Source organism: Manis pentadactyla, chromosome 4, assembly GCF_030020395.1.
Source record: "Manis pentadactyla isolate mManPen7 chromosome 4, mManPen7.hap1, whole genome shotgun sequence".
Lineage (NCBI taxonomy): Eukaryota > Metazoa > Chordata > Mammalia > Pholidota > Manidae > Manis > Manis pentadactyla.
The window spans coordinates 148,850,062-148,871,622 of record NC_080022.1 but is presented as its reverse complement, the minus strand read 5'-3'; the positions used below and the strand labels follow the sequence as shown (position 1 = coordinate 148,871,622).

Genomic DNA, 21,561 nt, shown 5'->3' with positions numbered 1-21,561 from the left:
CCCTAGAGTATGAAAGGGAAAACGCGGAAACCCCTTGCATGCCCTTGGCCTTGGTATCCCTACTTCCTTCCTTTTTCTGTGGAATGTGTTTCATTTAAAAAAACCAGAACCCTTCATAACAGCCATAGACCACATACTGCGGTCCGCCTGCACACAGCGCCGTCCTCACCTACCACTCTTAGATGGAAAACAGGCCAGCAGCCTTCCTGCCTCTCTCCCTCATTTCCTAACATTTCCTCATAGCTAGGTTATGGCTCAGCAGATTATTACTCCATCATGTGGTTCATTCAGAACAAGGCCCTCTCACCTACTCTCTTTCTCCCTATTCCCATCTGCTTCCTATAAAAGGGACGCAGAGCCACCAGAGCAGCAGACAGGCTGAGACAGCCCAGAAACCTCCCGCTCTCAGCTGCAGCTCCCACGCTCACCCTCCAGCATGAAGGGCTCCGCCGTCCTGCTGTGCCTGATGCTCACAGCAGCCGCCTTCAGCGCCCAGGTGCTCGCTCAGCCGGGTAAGCCCCCCCTCCCTCTGAAGCACATCACCCCATCTCTGGTTTATCATGGGCCATCAGAGAAGGGCTACTCACACTCCCACCTTAACGACAGCTGCTCTTCCAAGACTGAGAAAGTCTGAGACAGATAAGGAGTGAGCCTGCTCACACAGTTGCTCCTGGGCAGAGCCAGGACGAGAATGCCAGCTGTGCACCCCAAATCCAGCTCCTTCCAGGACTCAGCTCTGGAAACACATCCTCAAGGCAGTCACTGCCCCAGCTCCTTTCAGCAGGATTTGGGGACTGGGGAGATCAAAGAGAGGGGATGCTTGGTGGTGGGTGTGTGGGGATATTTCCAGACATGGTGGAGGAGACCCAGAATCTACACTATGCTCCTTCAGTCTGCTTCCAGAGACACGGCTCTGCAGAGGCAATGAGTGTCCGGGAAACTCACCTCCAGGCATAGATTATTCTGAGCCTCAAAGGGGAACCCACCTATGGGAACCTTGCCCTGAGAAACTGGATTATCCCATTAGCTCCTCAGAGCAGCAGTAGAACTGTCATCAGCTCCTTTTCCCCTCTCAGTAGTGACAGTGCCCTGTACTGTCCATGCAAATGTGACTGAGAGTTTAAGGAATGCTAGAAAGGACAGTCACTGCCCTCGGGGTGGGTGGCTTCAATTCCCTTCCCTTCAACTCTTCCTTCTTACTGTTTCCTACTTTATAAGTAGAAAGCCTAGCGAAGCCCCACATAGCCTTTGTTGCTGTTGTTTCACTGCAGGTAACACCTCAACCTGCTGCACTAGGTTCACCAGTAGCAGGCCGCCCCTTGGATGGCTGGTGAGCTACAGAATTATCACTAAGAGCGACTGTCCCCGGGCAGCTGTGGCGTGAGTAGACCATGCCCACCCTCACTCAACCCCGGGTCCTGAGTTCCTTCCCTGGGCAGTGCATATGGCTCTTATAAGATTGGGTTGGAGTTAAACCCTCAGATGCTTAGACCATCACTCATCTAATCCCAGAAACTTTCCAAAGGGAAAACTGAACTCAAGAAAGTAAAGAGACTCCCCATTGCCAGCCCCCTGTCCAGCCACTGGTAAGGATCTCAGTTCCTCCATCCAGGAGCCGAGATGGCTTCACCTTGGGTCAGCAAAGCACCACTTCCCCTGATGCCTCTTCCTCCTCTGTACCTGGGGAGGCCCAGGCTCATGGGCCAGGCAGGCCTCCCAGAGACTAGGTTACTCTTAGGCTGAATCTTCAACGTGCTCCATCTAACTGTGCCCTCTCCCCACACAGCTTCAAGACCAGAGGGGGCAAGGAGATCTGTATTGACCCCAAGAAGAAGTGGGTGCAGAATATCACGAAATACCTGGACAGAAGAAAACCAGAAAACACAAACACACTTAGAAGTTTTGAACACTCTTTCCTGCACTGAAGTCAAGCCAATACCTGGGAAACAACTAATTTGTATTCTCTACCCTTTCAAAGATGTGTTCTGAGATTATTTTATTGTAATTCTAAGGAATATGAACTTTGTGTAATAATATGAATCACTGCTTTTCTTAAGTAATGTTTTGATTTTTTTTACTTGTTATAATTTTAATTTAATGTGCCATGGAATTGGATAGATTTTAAATGTAAACCCTTGGACATCATGAAGTGACATCCTGTCCCCCCAAAACTGCAGGACCCTCCTCTTCTATCTCAGTGTAGGACTGTGAAGGTCCTTTTGCAAAAATCAATGCAAATACAGATATTTTTAATTTTTAGGAAGTGATTTCCACGTGAAATCATAATGTTATTATAGAAAGGAATGTTTTATATGTACCACTCTTTAATTTTCACATAGAATATATTTGTGCATAAAACCTGACTTTGATGGCTTTTTTTAAAGGGTCAGATAAAGCTGATGAAAGTAATAGGGGTTAGAGGATTGGCTTCAGAAGGTGGGGTTCATGTTCTGGAGGAATGAATACAGTTTGGACCCTGGGATTGCCCCCAAGCTGGGCTCACTTGCATGTCAAGGAGAGTCAGGTAGGTTGAAGTCAGCTTCAGCCATTTACTCAAATCCTTCCTGCCTTTCCAAAGTCATTCCTTTTCTCACCATCCCATGCCCTGCACAAAAGTCTCCTCCCATCTATTGCACCAGCCTTCTATTTCCCCGTTCCACCCCACTGTTGAATGCAGAATAACACAAACACTACTGAGAAATCAGGAGGGGATTGACAAATGACCTCATGCATTCCCGTCCACATCTAGAAACCAGGTGTCTTGAAAATTTCTATCTCTACAGGTTGAGGAACAGCAAGGAGGGTAAAAATTCTGTACCCAAGGCAGGATACTGACAAAACTTGGTATCTGCAAGCTGAGCTTCTTGGAGGCAGTGGATTTGTATCAAAGGACCAGTAAAAAATCTCAGGGTGTCAGGAGGAATCAGACATCTTGTGGCAAGCAGACAGTTTATTGGTGACCATTTGCTGCCATCACTGGTGTCCAGGCCAGTTCCAAAAGCCCTTTCTGCCTCTCCTCCAGCCCAGCAGTCCTCATTCCCAAAGACCAATAATGAGCCCAAACTCAGATTCCAGTGGAGAACGGCTAGGGATAGGAGGGGAAATAGATGCTATAGAACAAGACACAGCAAACCCTCTGTTCCAGGCATGTATTACCAGAGTGTCAGGCAGTAGGACAGGCAAGGGGAGATGGGCTCCAGGTGCCCAAGATCAAGCAGAATCTGCCCACACTCTCTTTGTCAAGCAATGTCTTTTCATTTTTAAAGAATTCTAAACTCATTTGTTCTCATGAAGGTCTGGAATCTCTAGTCCCCTTCAGGCACAGAGTGTTAGAGAGAAATTCCAAACTGCAACCGGGAATAGTCTGATACATAACTGGGCATAGAGTTTAATGGGACTCAAAGATTAAACTGGTTTTACCACTAATGTGCCTGGTAAATTTGGGTGAGTTGCTTTTCCTGAGTGGAGAGTCACAGTAGGTCAGTGTTAATGAGACCCACGGAGCTGGTCTCATATTGTCATCAACACCAATTAGACACTGAAGAAAACATGGATTTCCAGACACCATCACCAAAGATTCTGATAGAGTGTTGGGTTGGGAAGATCCCTCTTCCATCTGTTAATCAGTTCTCAGTCATAGCTATGTACCAGTGATGGGGCACTAGGAGGTCCCCTGGTGCTTGCTCTTTCAGACCAATGCTGTCTCTGGGCTTGACTTGTGCCACTCTCTTAGACATGAAGAGTCCCTTTTGTTTGAACTTCCCCACCTCCTAGACTTGGCTGTGGGGTGTACACCAGTCCTGAAATACCAGAGGTGTAAATGCCCACCACACATCTATGTTTTCTTCTCTTCCACACTCTCTAGCCTCAATTGCATTTATTTAGAGGGCATGTGACTAAATTCTAACCAAATGGGTAAGGATTTAGATGATGTAAGCCACTTCCAGATCTAGTCCCTACAAGCAGCCCATTCTTCCAGGCTTCTCTTCCTCTGTGGTGCTGACCTGGAGGCACTGTGCTCTGTGAGGCTCAGCTTCAGGTAAAGACAGACCATATCCCCAAGCCACTGGTCACTACTGGGAGGACAGCCACCTACCCTGGCCTATGACATTGGAGAGAAATAATCCTTCATTATGTCAGGCCACTGAAATTTGGAGGCTAGTTTAACCCTGATTAGTAGAGGAATTGGTACCACGATCATGTGTTGCAAATTAATAACCTAAACTGTGTAGCATTGATTAGACAAGACATCCAGCAGCATGTCATGAGGAAGCTGATATCTCAGGTTGAAGAGATGGAGATTCATGTTTCAGTGTCCAAGCTGTCAGGTCCTGCCTGCTGAAATTGTAGCTCCGCAGAGGGTTTGAAAAATATGCATCAGTGACGTGTTGGTTATTTTTGCCTACATTTGTTAAGATACTGCAAGAAAGATGAGCTCAGGAAAGAACTGACTGGCTTCAAAGTAGAAATGAAATGCAACAAAGTCTGCAAATTCAGGACCCTACATTGTTGAAAAAGCCGTATCTTGTAAGTCCCAAACATTAAGAGAAGGCTTTTAAGGAAAACAATGGAAAATGATTTCAGTAATAAAAAATCCAAGAGAAAACTTAGGTGGAAGAAGTGATTCAGGGAAAAACCAGATTGGAGTTGTACCTTCACCATTTCAAGCCTCATTAAGAACAGGAGAGAGAGAAAGAGATGGTGGGTGTCCAGGGTGGGTGGGGGTCAGAGTAGGGGAGATAGGAAGGAAAAAGCCCCCAAATAAATTGACTGCTGTCATATGGAATTAGGAGGAAAGTTATCAGAAGCCTGTTCAGTTATCAAGAGAACTATATTGTATTGCCAATAAGACTATGAATGAGCCTGGACTTAAAAAAAAAGAAGCTATTCACAGTTCTGAATGAGAACAGACTCCAAGCCCTACAGCGCAGCAAGCAGTCTTCAAAGGCTTTAGAGCCCCCTAGGAGAGGTGGTCAGTGGGAATAATGTAAAAGGAGAGACCCCACAAGGGCAATCAGTAGCCAGGATCAAAAAGACAAAAGAGCTTTCCCAGACTGTACACTAACCTGATCACAGGGGGGCGGTGGGGTGGTGGATGTTTACATCTGCCTGAGAACTGTGCGCTGCTACAGAGTGCTGGCTGCTGGTGTCCACCACCTTCCCCTCCGTGAATAAGGGTGCTGATGGCAAGTACCCTGTCCTCTTCACACTTGGTATATTGTATAAGGGGCAAACAACTTGTCTTTTAGTTCACAGGTCCCTGGACAAAGTAAATCCACATCCTCACTTCACAGAGAAAACCATTTGCCTCTCAGAGATCCCCAACATTTAGGCTGATGCTATGACTACACAGGACTTTGGATTATTTGTTTTGGGAATGGGTTGATTGTGTTAACCTACTAGAGAAGAAATAAGCAAAGGACAGACTGTGGTAAGAACTATCAGCCCTCGCCAAATACTCATGTGCTGCTCCTCATTTTCTCAGCCTCCTTTGAACCTGGAGTCATATGATGAGTCCAGGCCCAAAGAATGTAGACAGATATCATGTAAGTTGCTTCCATGCCTGGTTCTTTGAAACATCCTGTGCAACCTTTCCCTTTTCCCCTTACCTCAGGGGAACTTGGAGGCTACATGGCTGTCATTTAGAAGCAGACTGGATCTCTGAGTCACTCCTCAGGAGAGAATACTCCTGCAAGCTGCCTGACCAACATCCACTGTGACATAAACATAAAGTAAACATGTGTTGCAGAGAGCCGCTAAGATTTTTGTGGTTGTCATGTTGAAGCACAGACTAGCTTTTGCAAGACCAAGTGGCTCGGGGAAATACTGTCAGTATCCTGTAGTACCTCAAGATGCACCTTTGCACAGAGGAATAAAGTTGGTTGCCCCAAGAGCACTCTCAAAAACTTTTAAATAAAAGAACTCGGCTTTTCACAAGGCAACTCTGAGAAGCAGGTGTCATTTTTTAAAAGTGATTTCATAGAAGAGGAAGTGGCTTACTTTCCCTAAGTCTGTTTTCTTGTTTTTAAAATGGACTTTAAAATTAGAATACCTACCTCATAGGTTTGTTGGGAGGATAAAATAAATCAACTCATATGAAATGAAATAATGCTGTGATTTGCATAAATTGTGTTAAGTTAGCATTGTTACTGAGAACTTGCTATTTGCTAGGCGCATTGTTAGAATTTTTATACTAACATATAATTTGGGGTAATTTTTCTCCCGAAGTAACAGGAAACTGCAGAATGGTCTCAGTGACCCTTGAGAAAGAGAGGGGGCAGAGAACCTCCTGGTCCTGTTTTGCACAAGGGAAAACTGAATCCAAGGACTAAGGTTTCACAAGGTAGGAAGTCAAGAGGCAGCAGAGGTTCTAGCATCAGCTCACCCCAAAACACACCGTGTTGCCTTAGGGATTTTGTGGCTGGTCCCCAAGACTCGGGTCTCCATTCCATTATTGGAATAGAGTAGGAATAAAATGTCTCTTTTTCTGTTGTTAATGTTAATGTCTCTTTCAATTCTGTCTGTCACTTTGCATTATTAGAGGAAATCTTGAGGAGCAGGGCTGAAAAGCAGAACCAGACCAGGAGTCCTGATTACTCAGATCCTCTTCCACTGAGCATTCTTCATCCCTTGGGAAATGCTTGGGAGGCTAGGATTTTGCTTTCCCAAAGGGGAGACTCATTTCCTACTCAGAGTCATTCCTGACTGAGGCCCCACATTTATCAGGCCCCAGACCAGAGATAAGTACTGGGTGTAGCCCAGCTCCCTGCTGAGTGACAGACCTCCAAGGAAGAGACCCGAAACAGCCAGTGAGCTGCCCCTGCTCGTTAGGGACAGGCACCTAGGCAACTGGATGGACAGAACACCTGCTGAACTCAGATTTTGTTTATTTGTTCCCACTGAGGTTTCTCTGGTCCAGATTAAATCAAAAGCCTTGGAGAAAAAAAACACAAAAATGGATAGTCACTGGCTGATGGGGGTAACACCCAGCCGAGTTACAAAATTAGTCCTACTAATGGAACATAATCTACTCAACCACATCAGCCAAACATCTGTGGGGGCAAAAACATTCCAAACTTCTTGTGTTGATACTTTTGAGACCTCACATCTCCCACTGTGCAGCTACCCATTTCTGGAAACCATTCCTAGGGTTGAATGTCTTTCTTGGGAAACAATGGAAAAACTGGGGAGAAGATATGGAAAAATCCCCCTGGTCAGACTTGGAGTCCTTCTGTAGCATCTCCTGGTATATAAAATCTGCCTATTTCCTAATAATAACAAACATGAACTTCCACTTACTGAGCTATTACAGTGATTGGCCACTCTTCTGAACCCTTTATGGATGTATTAGTTCATTTAACTCATATAACAATCCTCTAAGGTAGGCATGATTACTATCCCCATCTTAACCTAGCATACAGCGGTTAGTAAGTTATCCATGGTGTCAAAGCTAGTTAGTGGTAGAGCAATTACCCAAACTCAGCATCCTGACTCCAGAGTGTACACTAGACCACCTTGCCTGCAGAAGAACAGAAAAGAACAGGAAAGTGGGTCTCTACTTGGTTTCTTTTTAGGTAGTTATAGACCAGCTATTCTAGATGGGAGCTGAGAGAGCATGTGGGCTGGTGAGGGCATTATCTCAATCCCGTGCCCATGACAGACACTGCCAGGCAGCCACACACTGTCTTCTGTTAATCCAAGGCAAGGCCTCAGAGTCCTCAACACGCCTCTCTGTGCAACCTATACCAATCAATCGATCTGATATATGACTGTGCGGGAAAAGCCAGGAAACAGCCTTGCAGTGCCTCGAGGCCAGTATTCCATTCTGTAATTCCCCACAGTAGCCCCATCAAAGACTTTAATCAAGCACCTCATTAAATGTCCCATTAAAGACTGCTTCCCCTCGCACTGTCTCCTACTTGGGGGGGTCTAGCATTGGGCACAAAGAGGATACGTGTGAATTCTTGCCTCCTTTTTCTCTTTGATATTTTTAGCCGTCAGGCACCTTGCCTGCAGCGTGCGCTCAGGGAATGAGGGTTTTCCAAATGTGTTCCTTGACTCTTTGGAGGTGAGGGCATGGGGGCCACTGTTCTACTTTAAACAGATCCACTCCACCATAGTTTATTTGACTTACAGGCTTTTGCTATTTCATTCCATTTGGAATAGAAGGCTTTAGCAGCCAAGCAAATAATGTAGAAAGGTACAGGAACTTCCATACTGCTTTCCATAGTGGCTGCACCAATTTACACGAGGACTCCCTTATCTCCCCATCCTTGCCAATACTTATTTTTTTCCCTGTCTTTTTTGATAACAGCCATCCTAACAGGTATGGGATGATGTCTCATTGGGGTTTTGATTTGTATTTCTGGGGAGATGCTTGTCAAAGTGTACAAACTTTCAGTTATGAGTAAGTTTTGGGGATCCAATATACAGCATGGTGACTGAAGTTAATAATACTGTATCACATCTTTGAAATTTGCCACTAGAACAGATCTCAAGCGTCTCACCCCATCAACAGAAAGAAAGGTAACTCTGTGAGGTGATGGACATGTGAGTAACTGGATGTGGTAGTCATTTCACAAAGTATGTGTATATCAAACCGTCACTCTGAACACATTAAATATATACAACCTTTATTTGTCAATTATTCCTCCATTAAGCTGGGGAAATAATGCTCAGGAAGTCAAGATCCATTGGATCTGTCCAGCTCTGATGTCCTATGACATTAAAATGCCAGGGTGCTAAGATCCTATGACCACTAGATTGAATCAGGGGCAAGGGTCTCGTGTGCCACAATTCCTGGGTTCCCAGAAATCTGGCAATGTGCAGAGCTGCTGAGATCTGTCTGCATCTGGGTGGGAGCCTAGTAGAAGTTCTAGAACCCCTTCCTGGTCTCTAAACCCTAACGGCCATTAAGTGAACACAGAGACTGGGAAGGTTCTTGGATCTACTTATCTCTTCCTGGACGTGGTTTCTTTGCTTCATTCCCCCACTGCAGATGTTCCATTCCAGAGAAAGCAGAGCTTTTAAGAACAACCCTCTCAGATTACTATCTGTGCTCAATCATTTCACAACCACATACTCCCTACTTTGAGCCCCTGGATGGATGAAAAGTATGCCAGGGCTCATCCGCCTATTTGCCCCTCATGTCCTATTAACCTGCCAGGATCTGGAACTTGGTCAGTGCTTCATGCCCCTGCCCCACCCCACGCCCACCACCCGCATCATGACTTAATCACTATTCTGGTCAGGCAAAGGCTTCCCTAGAAGCTCCCACCCTCTTTGCAATATTTAAAGGGCAGGCAGAGCAGTCAGAGTTGCAGAGAGGTTGAGACCAACCCCCAAACCAAGAACTCTCATCTGAAGCCCCCGTGCTCAGCCTCTGCCGGCATGAAGACCTTCATAGTGCCTCTGTGCCTGTTGCTCCTAGCAGCTGCCTTCTGCACCCATGTTCTCACTCAGCCAGGTAAGGCCCCTCTTCCCTCCCTTCTGGGAAATTTGGCCCCTCCACAACTATCAGATCAGCAAGAATCTGCAGAGACTTGCTGCAAACCTTACATTTTAAAGATGAGAAAACAGGTTCTATGAGTAGACAAGGAGTGCCCTGAGCTCACACTGAGAAATCCAGGCCCTTGAGGCCAGTCCTACATTCTTCCCTGCGTAGGTTAAGATATGGATATGGGGAGAGACGCAGTGTGTATCCATGATCCGGCTGCCCTTAAGGTGTTTGGGAGGGGTCTTATAAAAGAAAGACCCTTTCTTACTGTGGGTGCAGAGGGTATTTTTAATCAATAGTGGAGGGGAAAAAAAAGGCTTTTGTTTGTAGATCCAGAATTTTTACTGGTCACCAAGACAGCTTTCAGAAACAGTGGTTAGAGGAAGGGAATGAAGTCCCAGGCAAATATGTTTTGACTCTTTGGGGAAAAATACCTAAGTGTTTGTATCATAACTCATTGTTTCGTCTTCTGATGACTTAGATTTACTGTATGTCAGCAGTAAACAAGGTAAGATAATACACGCTGTGGTAATAAACAGTCCTCAGTGCTTACTGCCTTAAAACAACAAAGGTTAAATTTCTCACTCATACTAAAAATCTGTAAGGAATTGGCTAGAGCTTCAGCTTGGTATACTCAGTATTCTAAACTGATGGAGCAGACGCCCTTGTGACATTGTGACAAAGAACAAGTAAGCTCTCAAGGGTCTCCCGCTGGCAATTATAAACTAGTCAGAAATGACCCTTGTTCCTTTGTCTTCTCACTTACTGGTCAAAACTAGTTAATGGTCCCAACCAACCAAAAGTGGCCAGGAAAAGCAAGTCACCCATGTATCTAGATAGCAGACGATGTAGAATATTTGGGGAACAGTACTATGACCATCACATAGTGACAGACCACATATCTTCTCCTAATGACAGGGCTAAAACTTACTGCATCAACCAAACTTTTTCCAAAGCCTTGCTAGTAGCAGTGGGTCCCCATTGCATGGCTGGGCATGCCGAATCCAAGGCAGAGGTACAGGACCTCAGGGCAGATAGATTCTACCTCCACCCCTTACATTTCTTTGCCTAAAGTTCCTTCCTTCCTTACAAAGTTATGCTTTAAGATATCTACATATCATTAGTGGTTCATTCTTTCTAATGATCTCTCCCCCAAATTCAGCCTCTCTCCCGACCATCTGTTGCTTTAGAGTGGCCACTAGGAAGATCTCCATTCAGCGACTGCAGAGCTACAGAAGAATCCCTGGCAACATGTGTCCCCAGACAGCAGTGATGTATGTAGACAAAGCTCACGCCCTCCCAGCCCAAAGCCTCACTTCTAGGGGACAGAGGTCAAGAACTGGGTCAAAGTTACTTGCAATCGTAAACTCAGAGAGGTTAGCCTCTATAATCCAATCCATGAATCGTCACAACACGAAATTTACACTCCCAGCACCCGGCCTGGAGGCTAATTCAGGTCATACCAGTTCCTTTGAGTCAAGAGCAAAGACTGCTTTACTGGGCCATCAAGAGCAGCAGCTAACTCCATGGTCCCATCCTTCCTCAGACCCCTTTTCCACCTCCCCCTTCTTTCCCTGGGCCCATCGCCCCATGGCAGATGATCCTGGAAGGTTTAGGGTTAAATGGACCCAATTTTTTAAAAGGATCCTTCTAATTGCTTCCCTCTGTCCCACAGCTTAAAGACCAAACAGGCCAAGGAGATCTGTGCTGATCCCAAGGAGAAGTGGGTCCAGGATGCCATGAAGTACCTGGACCAGATTCCCAAACTCTAAAGCCATAAATATTCACTTTTTTGAGACCAAACCAGAGCCTGACAGTTTGAAGCACTTTCTCCAATCTTCCTAAGATGCATTCTGAGATAATCGAATTATCATTCCAGAAGAAATGGCTTGTACTTGGTCATGAAAAAATAAAACCTACTGTATTGAAGTTACTGATGTTTTAAAACTTACCTGCCGTGAGTATCAGTCATTTTTAAAATATAAAGCTTTGGGCAGGTGCCGTCCCCTCTGTACGCCCCAAGTCAGTGGTCTGCAAAGTCCGGGTCCTGCTCCTCCTCTCCTCTCTGCCTTCCTAGAATCTTGTTAGGGTCCTGACAAGGATCATCGGCAGGAAGATGCTTTGTATATTTAGGAAGACTGTTCTTGTGAACCAAAGGTGTGACTCATAATGTTAAATGGAAGTAGGTGTTATTTTAGGAATACATAAAAAGTACGTATTTTAACTTACAGGCAACAGTGGCATATTTTGTGACGAATCATAATGACAATCGCACATGGAGCTGGCAGGGGAAGACCGTGTCGGGGACGAGCAGTATGGTCACGGGGGTGGGAGCTGTGTCCCTGGGGAGGGACCTTTTGGTTCAGCTGGTCTTCAGTGAGACTCGGGGTGAAAATGACAGGGCCAGGCAAACCCTTTCCATCCCTGATTCTGGTCCCCAAAGGTGGTTTCCCAGACCCCAGATACTTCTGTCACTTCTTCAGCAGGACCCTCGTCACCATTCCTTCCCTGGCCAAGCTCAGGCTTGCCCAAAGTCTCTCCTGTGACCTGTGGCAGCAGCCTGTGGATTCTCTGTGTGCCTGACCTGACTCCTCCGACCATCCGCCCACTCTGAATATACAAACAGGACAGTCACTGGGAAGGCAGAAGAAGGCAGGAGGACCCTGGACAAGGGGTTTATTTGGAGCAAGGCTTTATAGGCACCCTTTAAGTGCTCTTTATAGGCGCTCCTTAAGGCTTCATGCTGGAACTTCAACCAAGTCTTAAATGGATGAACAAAAACAGGGGTTCTTTTAGAGGTATTTCAGGCCAGATAGAGAGGAGGCAGATATAGTTTGAGCAAATGCCTATGTAGGGACCAAGGCTAGGCTGCCCCAAAATGTGCCACTTTGGCACATGGATGACTTTGAGTTAAAGCAACTGGAGAAGTAGCTGATGCAGGAGGGATACTCTGATCCTCTTCTGTGTCCCCCTGAAACCAGACAATAAATGTCTCATGTGAAAGATGCCCTCCCTGAACGGGGAGATAGAGAGACACCCTTACCAACAGAGTCAGGAAATTCAGAGTCATAGAGAAGGCTGCATAAACAAATCTTGTTACTTTTTACTAATTTACTACCCCAGCCCAAATGCTGTTTAGAATTCCTTACTAATTGAAGCCCGCACACCTGTTTTCTTTGTCCTGTCAGTTCCTCAGATTTATTGTCTCTTTGTCTAAAATGTCTAAAAACTGCCTGTCTTGGTCACTTCTTTAGGTATCAATTTCATTATTGGGCCTCTGTATGGACCTAATAAACCTTTGGGGTTTTTTCTCTTGTTAATCTGTTTTATGTTAAAACGATTCTTAGACCAGCTAAAAGTACCTTTAAGGGTAAAGGAAAACTCTTCCTCCCCAACACCTAGAAGTAGAGATGATTATGATGTGTTTATCAAATTGTGTGGAAGCCACTGGGGAAACGTTGGAAGGGGAGTATGGGAGAAGTGGGGGACAAATTTGGGAAGGAAGGTTGAGGCCAGTCTATGGAGATGGGGGTTTGTGCTCCATGCAGTAAGATAAACATGTCATTTTTAATACCTAACTTAGGATACTCTTGAGAATAAAAGGAGGCATCATTCATTATTATGCTGGGACAATGTATTAACTAACCCTATCCCAGGCAAACTGAAGCATCCGCTCCCCCTAGTACTTACGAGCACTAAGTTTTGATTCAGTGGGGGAGCACCATGACCAGAGGTGCTTCAGGAGGAGTAAACTGATGGCTATGAGCCGGACTGGGAGGGGAAGGGAGGAGAAGGCAGCACCCTTTCACAGTGTACAGGCAACAGGTAAGGAGGCACAAACCAGGAACTGGTAGATGGGGAGGGCAGAGGCAATCGTGAGAAGGATGGGACTAGGTGGGTGAAATGCTGAATGGTGTGGATGGAGAGGCAAGACTAGGGACATGGAAACTTCCCGAATTACAAAGTTGCAATTGAAGGGGGGCTGCTTAGACCCAGAGAATTCCCTGCCTTCCAACTCTTCCCCTCACCCCTAACCTTCCAAGATGCAGCTTCTTGTATAAGCAACTCAAATCAGGATTTCCCTGCAGCATATGAACACAAGTGGCATGTCTGCCAGTCATGTGACCCCTGTGCCTAGACACAGAACCCACTATGTCCTTGAGGATAAAAAAAGGGTCATAGATGCCCTGCTGATAGAACTCCATGTGATCTGAGGCTGCCGATCTGGAGGGTGGATGGCCCGTTGTATAAGCTACACCCAGCAGGGTCACTACAGTGCACAGCTCCCAACGGCACCATTCCCACCAGAGTGCCCTTGGGCCCCTGTAAGTGGTGGCCGTGGCACACGGTAATGCACATGGCAGCATGAGGCACTAGGAAGATCACTGACCTGGGAGGCAGGTGACTTCTGTTTTAGCCCCGGAATTGGTCTCTCACTGTTACCTTGGGCCCCATCCATAATATGAGGATAATGATGTTTTAGGGCAGGAACTAAGGGGTCTAACAGGTGGCCCCATAATATCTCCTGTGAGAGCACATTCTCCTGGAGAACATCATGATCTCCACCCATCGGGCAGGGAAGTTTGGAGAAGGGCTCTCTGCTCAGACTCCCAAGCCAGACAGGGAACAAGGTAACTGATACACTTGCTCTTTCTCAGACTGGTTTCTCTGGGAAGCTGGAGGCCCTGTCTGTTTGACAGCCTGAGCCTTTCTGGGAAGCTTGAGCTTGGAAAGTTAAGGGGTAAGGGGAAGAGTAACGGAAGACAGGGAATTTTCTGGGTCTAAGTGTTACTGGAGACTGGTCTTTGGTCTCATTGTGAGGAAGAAATCAAGAGCAGACAAACAGCGGCTGAGCATTAAGAACTCATTTGGAGAATAAGAGTTTAAAGAAAGGCAGAGACACAGCAGCCAATTAGAGTGGAAGTTTTCTTTGAATCCACTCCAAGGGAGGAGCAGGCCAGAGTCAAGGTAGACTACCTGTTAGGCAGGAGGCCTATATATTGCATCCTAGTTAGGAGGTGCCTCTGTGGCTGACAAGGTGGGGTCATGTGATGCACAGGTCCATCTGTATGGCCATCCCTGTCAGTGAGCCCGTCCTACCCCCCACGATGAGTTGTGATCTAAGTAGTTCTCAGTCCCATTCCATTGCGCCCCCGCTGGGATCCAGCTGGGGAGGAAGTTCTCTCCCTGCCAAGCCTTTGCTGTCTCCACATGCGTCTCCCTCCCTGGGCAGGGTTTGGGTGGCTTCTTCTTTGAGCTTTATTTTCTCCTTTTCCAGTTGCTCGTGTCTGTCTTTCTACCTAACATTCCTAACAAGAGTACATGCCCTAGTGTTAGGCAAAGGCAGACTCAGAGTGGGGTTGCCTTGAGGAAATAATAAGGAGCCTGTTTATGTAAAGGGAGATAAATATTCACTAAGTCGGGGTAGGTTTCAAAGGGAACAGGTGAAGTCTTCTTGGAGTCTGGGTTTACTCCACACTCATGTCAGGTGGGGAAGTTTTTGGCCAAATTTGGTTCTCTTAAGAATTGTCATGGCACAGTGAGGTGTGATTTTTATTATGTTAATGAGTATATAATGTATTGTGGGTGAATTTGGGTCAACTTCTCCATGTTGGAACCAGCCATTTTTGGCTGGTCTGTTATCTACATTCTCACTCCCCACATCCCATGAAAACAGCTTACATGGAATATGTAGGATGTACACAGGGGCTGACTGTAAACAATGGCCAAAGACCCCTGCCCCCCTTCCCTGCTCACGTCTGGCTGTCTACCTACTCTAATACAAGCAGCCACCCTTCCTCTGCAGTCTTGTGGAGTGTGGGGCATATGAGGGCCTCAAGTAGAGACCTGAGCCCTAGGAGCCATCAGAGAACTTCTAGTGGCTGCTACAGAATAGCTCCCATTCAAAGCAGTTGTGGACCTCACTCCAGGTACAACAACCTGCCTGCCTCTCCTGCAGCCTAGCAGACTTCAGCCCTAAACACCGCTCAGGGGGCACCTCCAAATATCTGCATGTCTGCAGGAGGCAGACACCTGCAGACCAGCAGTAGGAAGGCCACAGGACAGCTCACTGGGATCAGCAGACCCTCCGGTGTCAGGCAAATCTTGAAGGAGGATCAGGAAAGGAGAGTAAAAGGGGAGAGGTGCCTTCCATTTGTGAAAGACTAAACAGAACCTGCTCACGTCCCTATACCAAGCTTTCTCTATTCTCTTTCAAGGAATTCTGAACCCAGTTCACCTCCAGTCAGGCACAGCACCGCCTGCCCCTGGAGTATGAAATTGTGGGCACATAGCATTGGAGATGTTTATGTCTTCTGATGGCACACAGACCCCCCACCAGGAACCAGAGATGTCATCAAATGGTTTCTCTGGGAAGAGACTCTGATGAGACTTGTCATGCAGAGTACGGAGAGAACAGAAAGCAGGACCAGCAGAGAGGACTGTATAGCACAGTCGCCAGGTGGGTCTCAGCCAGGCCTGCAGGGAGCTTCAGAGCTGGGAGAATCCAAATGCCGGAGAGCGCCAGGCTTGTATGCCCATGTCAACCAGTCCTGGAGGCAGGCTGCTCCCAGAAAGGGCAGGACACTGGGCAAGGCGCTCTCTCCAGCTGCAGGCAGGTCACTCAGGGAAAACGAGCTGAGAGATGCGGGCTGCCCACACTCGCACAGCTGGGGAAGGGAGGTTCAGGGCAGCCCCCCAGGGAATCCACTGCGACCTACTCCTTGGGCTGCTAGGGTCTACTTGCTTATGTAATAGGTTCTAGAAACCTCCAGGAGTCTATTGAGCACCTTTTTCTCAGGAAATGTGCAAGAGGAAGGTTCACAGGGTAAACCAAACCCACTCTCCACTGCTGTAGCTGGTCTTGAGGTTGTAAAAGACACTGTGATTTTGTGATTTATAATAGATATATATCTGGCCTTCTACCCCGTAAAACCCATGGAATTTCCGGTGCTGAGAGCTGTGAAGTTGTCTTTTGTTATGTTAGTAAGATGACTTTTGGAAAGCACGGAAGGGTGGGGCTGGTTGCTAATGGCACCAGCCCAGTGATTAGAGGGTTGGAACTTTCAGTCCCTCCCCCGATCCTTCCACCCTCAGCTCTGGGGAAGGAAGAGGGGCTGGGAGTTGAGTTTCTTGGCCCTATTAAGTAAAAGCAGCCCCACTGCTTCCGGATGGCCAGGGTTCATTGCCCCTGCCAGGATGGTGACTCTGTCCTCTCCTAACTGTGAATCTCAGCCTGTGAATCTAAAGAGACAGAGGGCAGCCAGAGGTTTAATGAGACTCGCGGGAAACCCTACTGGAAGCATTCTTCTCCAGGGAATGCTTCTAAACGCACAGAGCTCGGAGTTGCAGGGACAGGAAACACACATCCCCCAGGTGGATCACTGGGACTCCATTCACATGCCTTTCTCCCAAACCTTCTGTTCCCACAATTTTTACCTTTCTCCTTCCTGACCAGCCATCCAGACCATTCACCACGGTTTGCGAGTCCATACATGCCCCAACCTCAGGTCACCTCCCTTTCTGTACAAGTGGATGACCAGGGTCACTGCCCCAAGCTGTGCCAGCTGAAGCCATCACCTCCTTACTGTGTCTTTCAAGGCCACCCGGGAGTCCGGCTGTAGAACGACTCTCATCCATTCTTGGCTTATATCCACAGGCTGACAAGAACCATCTGTGACCCAAGTTCAGTCTTCTTCCTCCATCAGCTGACCGGAATGATTTCCCAGGCAGCCGTGGGTGTGGATGGAGGGAGAAGCAGGGCCGTGTAGACGACATTGGGAGTCTGAGTCACGTGCTCATATGGCTTATGGTGCCTCTGGCCCCGCTTGCGCCCAGGCCCGAGCCACTGTTTCAATCTCACAATGGGTTGCTGGCATTACAACTTGGTGGGTGTGCAGTCCTGGCTGCAAGGTCGCTTGAATTCCTGTGGTTAGGCTCTTTGTCTCTGCAAGGGCCCAGTAATACACTGGGAACGTTTTTTCCAAAAGATGTAAATTCTCGTCTTGAGATGATGGCAAGGCCCTGGTCCAGAACCCCAGGGCTCTGTTTTGTGATTCTCCCACTGAGCCATACACTCCATGGGCACAGGGGGTTCTTTCCCCACCCTAGTTAGCTCTAACACCATGAAGTCTTCTGGTTGTACGGCACAAGCTTCAGGGTTGTTTGCACACACTTGGACCTGCTGCAGAACCCACTTCTGCTCAGCAGCCCCATCACAATGGGCAGTATTTGGGGTGTGATCAGAGCAATCTTCCTGAGTGTAGAGAAGCTGACTACCAGGCTCTTATTTTAATGATAGAAAGCAATAAATGCAATGATCAGTCTCTTACTTTGGAGGGGACATCCCAGCATGCCTCTAGACTAATCCTAAGAGGTGCTCTGGCATTGCGGTACCCTTCAGAATTGTCCCAAATTAGGAGAAGGGAATAGGCCTTTATATGCCTGTATCAACAATCACTGAACGTGAGCTGTCCCCAGAAAGGACAGTGTGATGTTGAGGAAGGCAGCTGCCTGCAGCTGAGGACAACTCCCAGAGAGGCACCCAGTGGAGACCTATGGGCCACCAATGCAGTGGAAGCGGGGGAATGACTACCTTTGGTGCTGATGGGCAGATGGGGCTCCAGGTAGAGCTCCCTGGCATCTGCCACAAGGATGCAGGCCTGGGCCTGAGGCATGATCTCTGAGCCCTGGCTTGGTTCTGCTAGTTTGTAAGGTAACTGTTGGAAATTCACATTTTCTCATGGGGCTTTAGTTTACCGAACCACAAAATGGATTGTTGAACTAGATATATGTTTGGCTGTGCATGAACATCACCAGAAACATGTTTAAAGGAACAGATTATAAGTTATCTTCCCAGAAGATTCTAGTTCAATGTGATAAGAGTAGGGGTGGGGCTCGGGGAATCTATTAGTCCACCTGCTAGACTTGCTTCAGCTCTGGTTTTCCCTGGACTCGTTCTGTATGCTCTGGCAATCACTTAATTTCACTGTTAAGTAAGGACCAAGATGCCTATCTCAGATCACTAGGGGATTATGTGAAATAATGGGCAAATCTCACTGCAACAAAAGTGTGCAGGTGTGCATCCAAAATAGCTCAAAGGTATGACCACACAGAAAGACAGCTCTCACTTTCTTGAACTTTGTCCTATATGAGAAAGGAATTTAGCTTCTCCAAGCCTCAGTTCTTTTATCTTTATAATCAGCATCATAAAAGCACTTATCTCAGATGTTGGTCAGAAGGATTAGAATAGGATTATAAACGCACATAAACTCTGTAGTCCCTGGCATGTAGAACAAATTCAACAAAAGCAGCCATCATTATTTCTTGAGTATTTACTGCGTGTCAGTCACAATGCTGAGCTCTACATGAAAACAAGTCTGTAGGATGTTTCTTCCAAGAAGGTCCAAGCAACTTTGAGAAAGACAGATAGCAAATTCTAGCTGTTCTCTTTTGCAGAAGAGAGAACTGAGGCCTGGACATGAGAGAGCACAGTATCATAGAAGGCTCATAGGACAGGTCAGGGGACGTGGACCCTGGGACACAGGCCTCCGACACCCTGCAGGGTCTGAAGGATTTCACTTCTGTCCTTGGGTCTCAGTTTTTCTACCTGAGAAAGGAAAGGGTGGAAACAATTAGCTCTCAGGTTCTACTCATTGCTCCCCTTAGTTGTGTATTTTCAGATGAAATTTGAGTCTGAGCTATAACACAAAGCTGGCGTCCACATTCCCAGGTTGTACTTCTGCCCGATCACTATTCTTCTTTAGGCACCAGGCAGGAAACCAGGAGATCCATTTCCACAACAGGGGACTCATCTCCTGCTCTGTGTTATTTCTGACCACAGTCCTCCCATGCATGAACAACAGGGACTGCGAATTGAACCTGTGTTACAGGAGTGTTGGCTGGGAGGTTGCCAAGAGAGAACACAGAAAAGAGCCAGAAAACAGCTTAGCCAGACGCAACAGCTGCCAAACCCTGATGGTCAGAAAGACCGGGGGAACATCGCACACTGAGGTTCCCCAGGTAGCATGAATCTTAAGTCTGGGGAGGAAACAACATAATGAAAATAACAGTATGCTGCCCAGCACCACTGAAGAGTGGCTATGGCCGGGCTGTGACGCTGGCCTCACTCAGAAGCTGTCATCTTGGGAACACATCAGCCACATTCCTGTGGGGCCAGAGCACTCAAAACATCTGATCCTTGGCGCTGTATCTGAAACCTCTTCCCGCTATCTGGCATTCCTTGTGGTTCTTTCTCCATAATACGGGCATTCCTGGAAAATGATCCCCACTGCAGCATGTCTCAATTTGGAACCAAATTCTCAGTTTGGCAGAGAAATTATGAGAATTCCATTGTCTTACGCTTTCAGTCCCTTCCCAGAGGCCTCTGGCCGTACTTCTTCCAAAGTCCCTAAAAGCAATGACTGTTCCACTTACTGAGAACTTACTGGGTGATAGCAGTCACTTTTCAAAACACTCTTAGCGCATCAATCCATTTCACTCTCACAACTTGTATTTAGCCCCATTTCCAGAAGTGGAAACTGAGGCCCAGCTGCTTATTCATCCTTCCCTACACTCCATGGTTCCCATGTGTTCATGGAACACAGGCCTTTTATCTAGCAGATGCAAACAAGCCTGGGCCCAGGACAGGGGTGTCTGGGCCTTCACCTCGAGCAAACTCCAAGAAGGAAGGGGCCACATCAGTTGGAGACCCTGAATCTATTGATCTGACAGTCCCCTCTGGGCAGGGTCCCTGTGCCGTCCTCCACACCCACGTGTCATTCATACATTTTCCATGAGGACTGTCTGCTGGGGCAGAGGGAGCCTAGTCAGAAGCAGGGATGAGCACAGAGTGCAGGGGTAGCTGGGCAAATGTTCCTAAAAGGCTTCCCAGCCTGTTGGATGCAGTTTTCCTCTGATGCCCCTGCAGGACACAATTCCCCGCTTCTGCACCTACTGTCCACTAGGGGGAGCCAATCCTCAGCAAGTAGGAGCCACCTGGGCGCCCCGTTCACGCCTTTCCGGCTAACATTGTCTACCAGGCTGGGTCTGGTGTGTATACCAGGAGGGGAGTTTGACTGGATGAGTGCGTCTCCCGCCGCGCTGTTCCCTGGTGCCCTGGATGCAAGGACAGGAGCCTCCGGCTTCTGCATCTCACAGACGGCTCCTCGTGCCTGGCTGATCACTGGGATTCCCCCTGTGATCTCACTTGGGAAAAGATTTGGACACCTAAACTGAGGTTTGAAAGCCACAGCACTCCAAGACCTCTGCCTGCCATCCACTTTGGATATCCTCTGATGCTAAGGTCCAAGAGCTTTATAACTGTAGGGTTCCTGGAGTCCTGCTTTCAGCCAAAGTTCTAAGTTAACGCCACCATGGTTCCCCCAAAGTTGGCTGGTTTAGGAATGCAGAGGTGTTCCAAGCCTCTAGTTGGGATCCTGCCAGTGTTAAACTCTCATGGGGATGCTTCCAGAAGGTGGGAACAGGAGGAACTTCGGACCTGCCTATCAATCTTATGACCAGTTTCCTTTCTTCCTTTTCTTCAGAAGCCTTTTCAGGGAAAAGGAAGTGAAGCCTCTAAGAAGACCCAACTCAGAACATTTCCTGTCCTTACTCTGGGCATATCTGCACCCCTGGCATATCTCTCCCCCTTTAGTTTCAGCCAGAGGTGGAAAATGTGCCCCATCCGAACCCACTACTTCCCTTTCTTCCTTCCTGGAAATCTCCCCAGGACCCAGTGCTCACTCTGCAGATTTTTGCGTCTCATTTCATTACTCCTTGACCGTGACCTCGCCAGGGGAAAGGCTTCTCTCTCCTCCTGCTACCTCTCCATTTCCTATAAAATAACAGATCACGGCACTATACAATCAGAGCAGCCAGAGAAGCAGAGAGGCTGAGACAAACCCAGAAACATCCACGGTTTTAGGAAGTGAGGGACCTTGTTTCCGATGAATGGCCTTTTGACCTGGCTGATCACACAGGATCAAGACCAGGCTGTTCCGACACCAGGGGTCCAGCGCCCAACACCAGCTGGCTGGGACCCAGGGACTTTAGTTGCCTGTCCAGCA

General features: G+C 47.4%; 2 protein-coding genes across 3 annotated transcripts in view; both read left to right on the top strand.

The window, feature by feature from the left end:
• The first annotated feature begins 208 nt into the window (after positions 1-208).
• LOC118908962 (C-C motif chemokine 8-like) overlaps positions 209-21,561 on the top strand; it is a 41,700-nt gene continuing 20,347 nt past the window's right edge. Inside the window, exons 1-2 of one of the 2 annotated variants that reach the window (XR_008997255.1) lie at positions 209-512; positions 1,787-3,553. Coding sequence is in view for 1 of the 2 variants with exons in the window: in XM_057501175.1 (XP_057357158.1) it covers positions 437-512 (76 nt within the window). In the remaining variant the exon portion in view is untranslated. Of the gene's footprint in view, positions 513-1,786; positions 3,554-21,561 lie in introns of those variants that run through there. The other variant, XM_057501175.1, reaches the window with a different exon arrangement.
• On the top strand, positions 9,334-11,372 carry LOC118908976 (eotaxin-like). Its single transcript, XM_036879048.2, has 3 exons — positions 9,334-9,466; positions 10,659-10,770; positions 11,172-11,372. The coding sequence occupies exons 1-3, from the start codon at positions 9,391-9,393 to the stop codon at positions 11,266-11,268; spliced, it is 285 nt and encodes a 94-aa protein (XP_036734943.2). The 5' UTR covers positions 9,334-9,390; the 3' UTR covers positions 11,269-11,372.

Coding starts and splice junctions, on each gene's coding strand:
- LOC118908976 (XM_036879048.2), top strand. CDS start 9,391: ATGAAGACCTTCATAGTGCCTCTGTGCCTGTTGCTCCTAGCAGCTGCC. Junction 9,467..10,658: donor CCATGTTCTCACTCAGCCAG/GTAAGGCCCCTC, acceptor CCCCAAATTCAG/CCTCTCTCCCGACCATCTGT. Junction 10,771..11,171: donor TGTCCCCAGACAGCAGTGAT/GTATGTAGACAA, acceptor TCTGTCCCACAG/CTTAAAGACCAAACAGGCCA.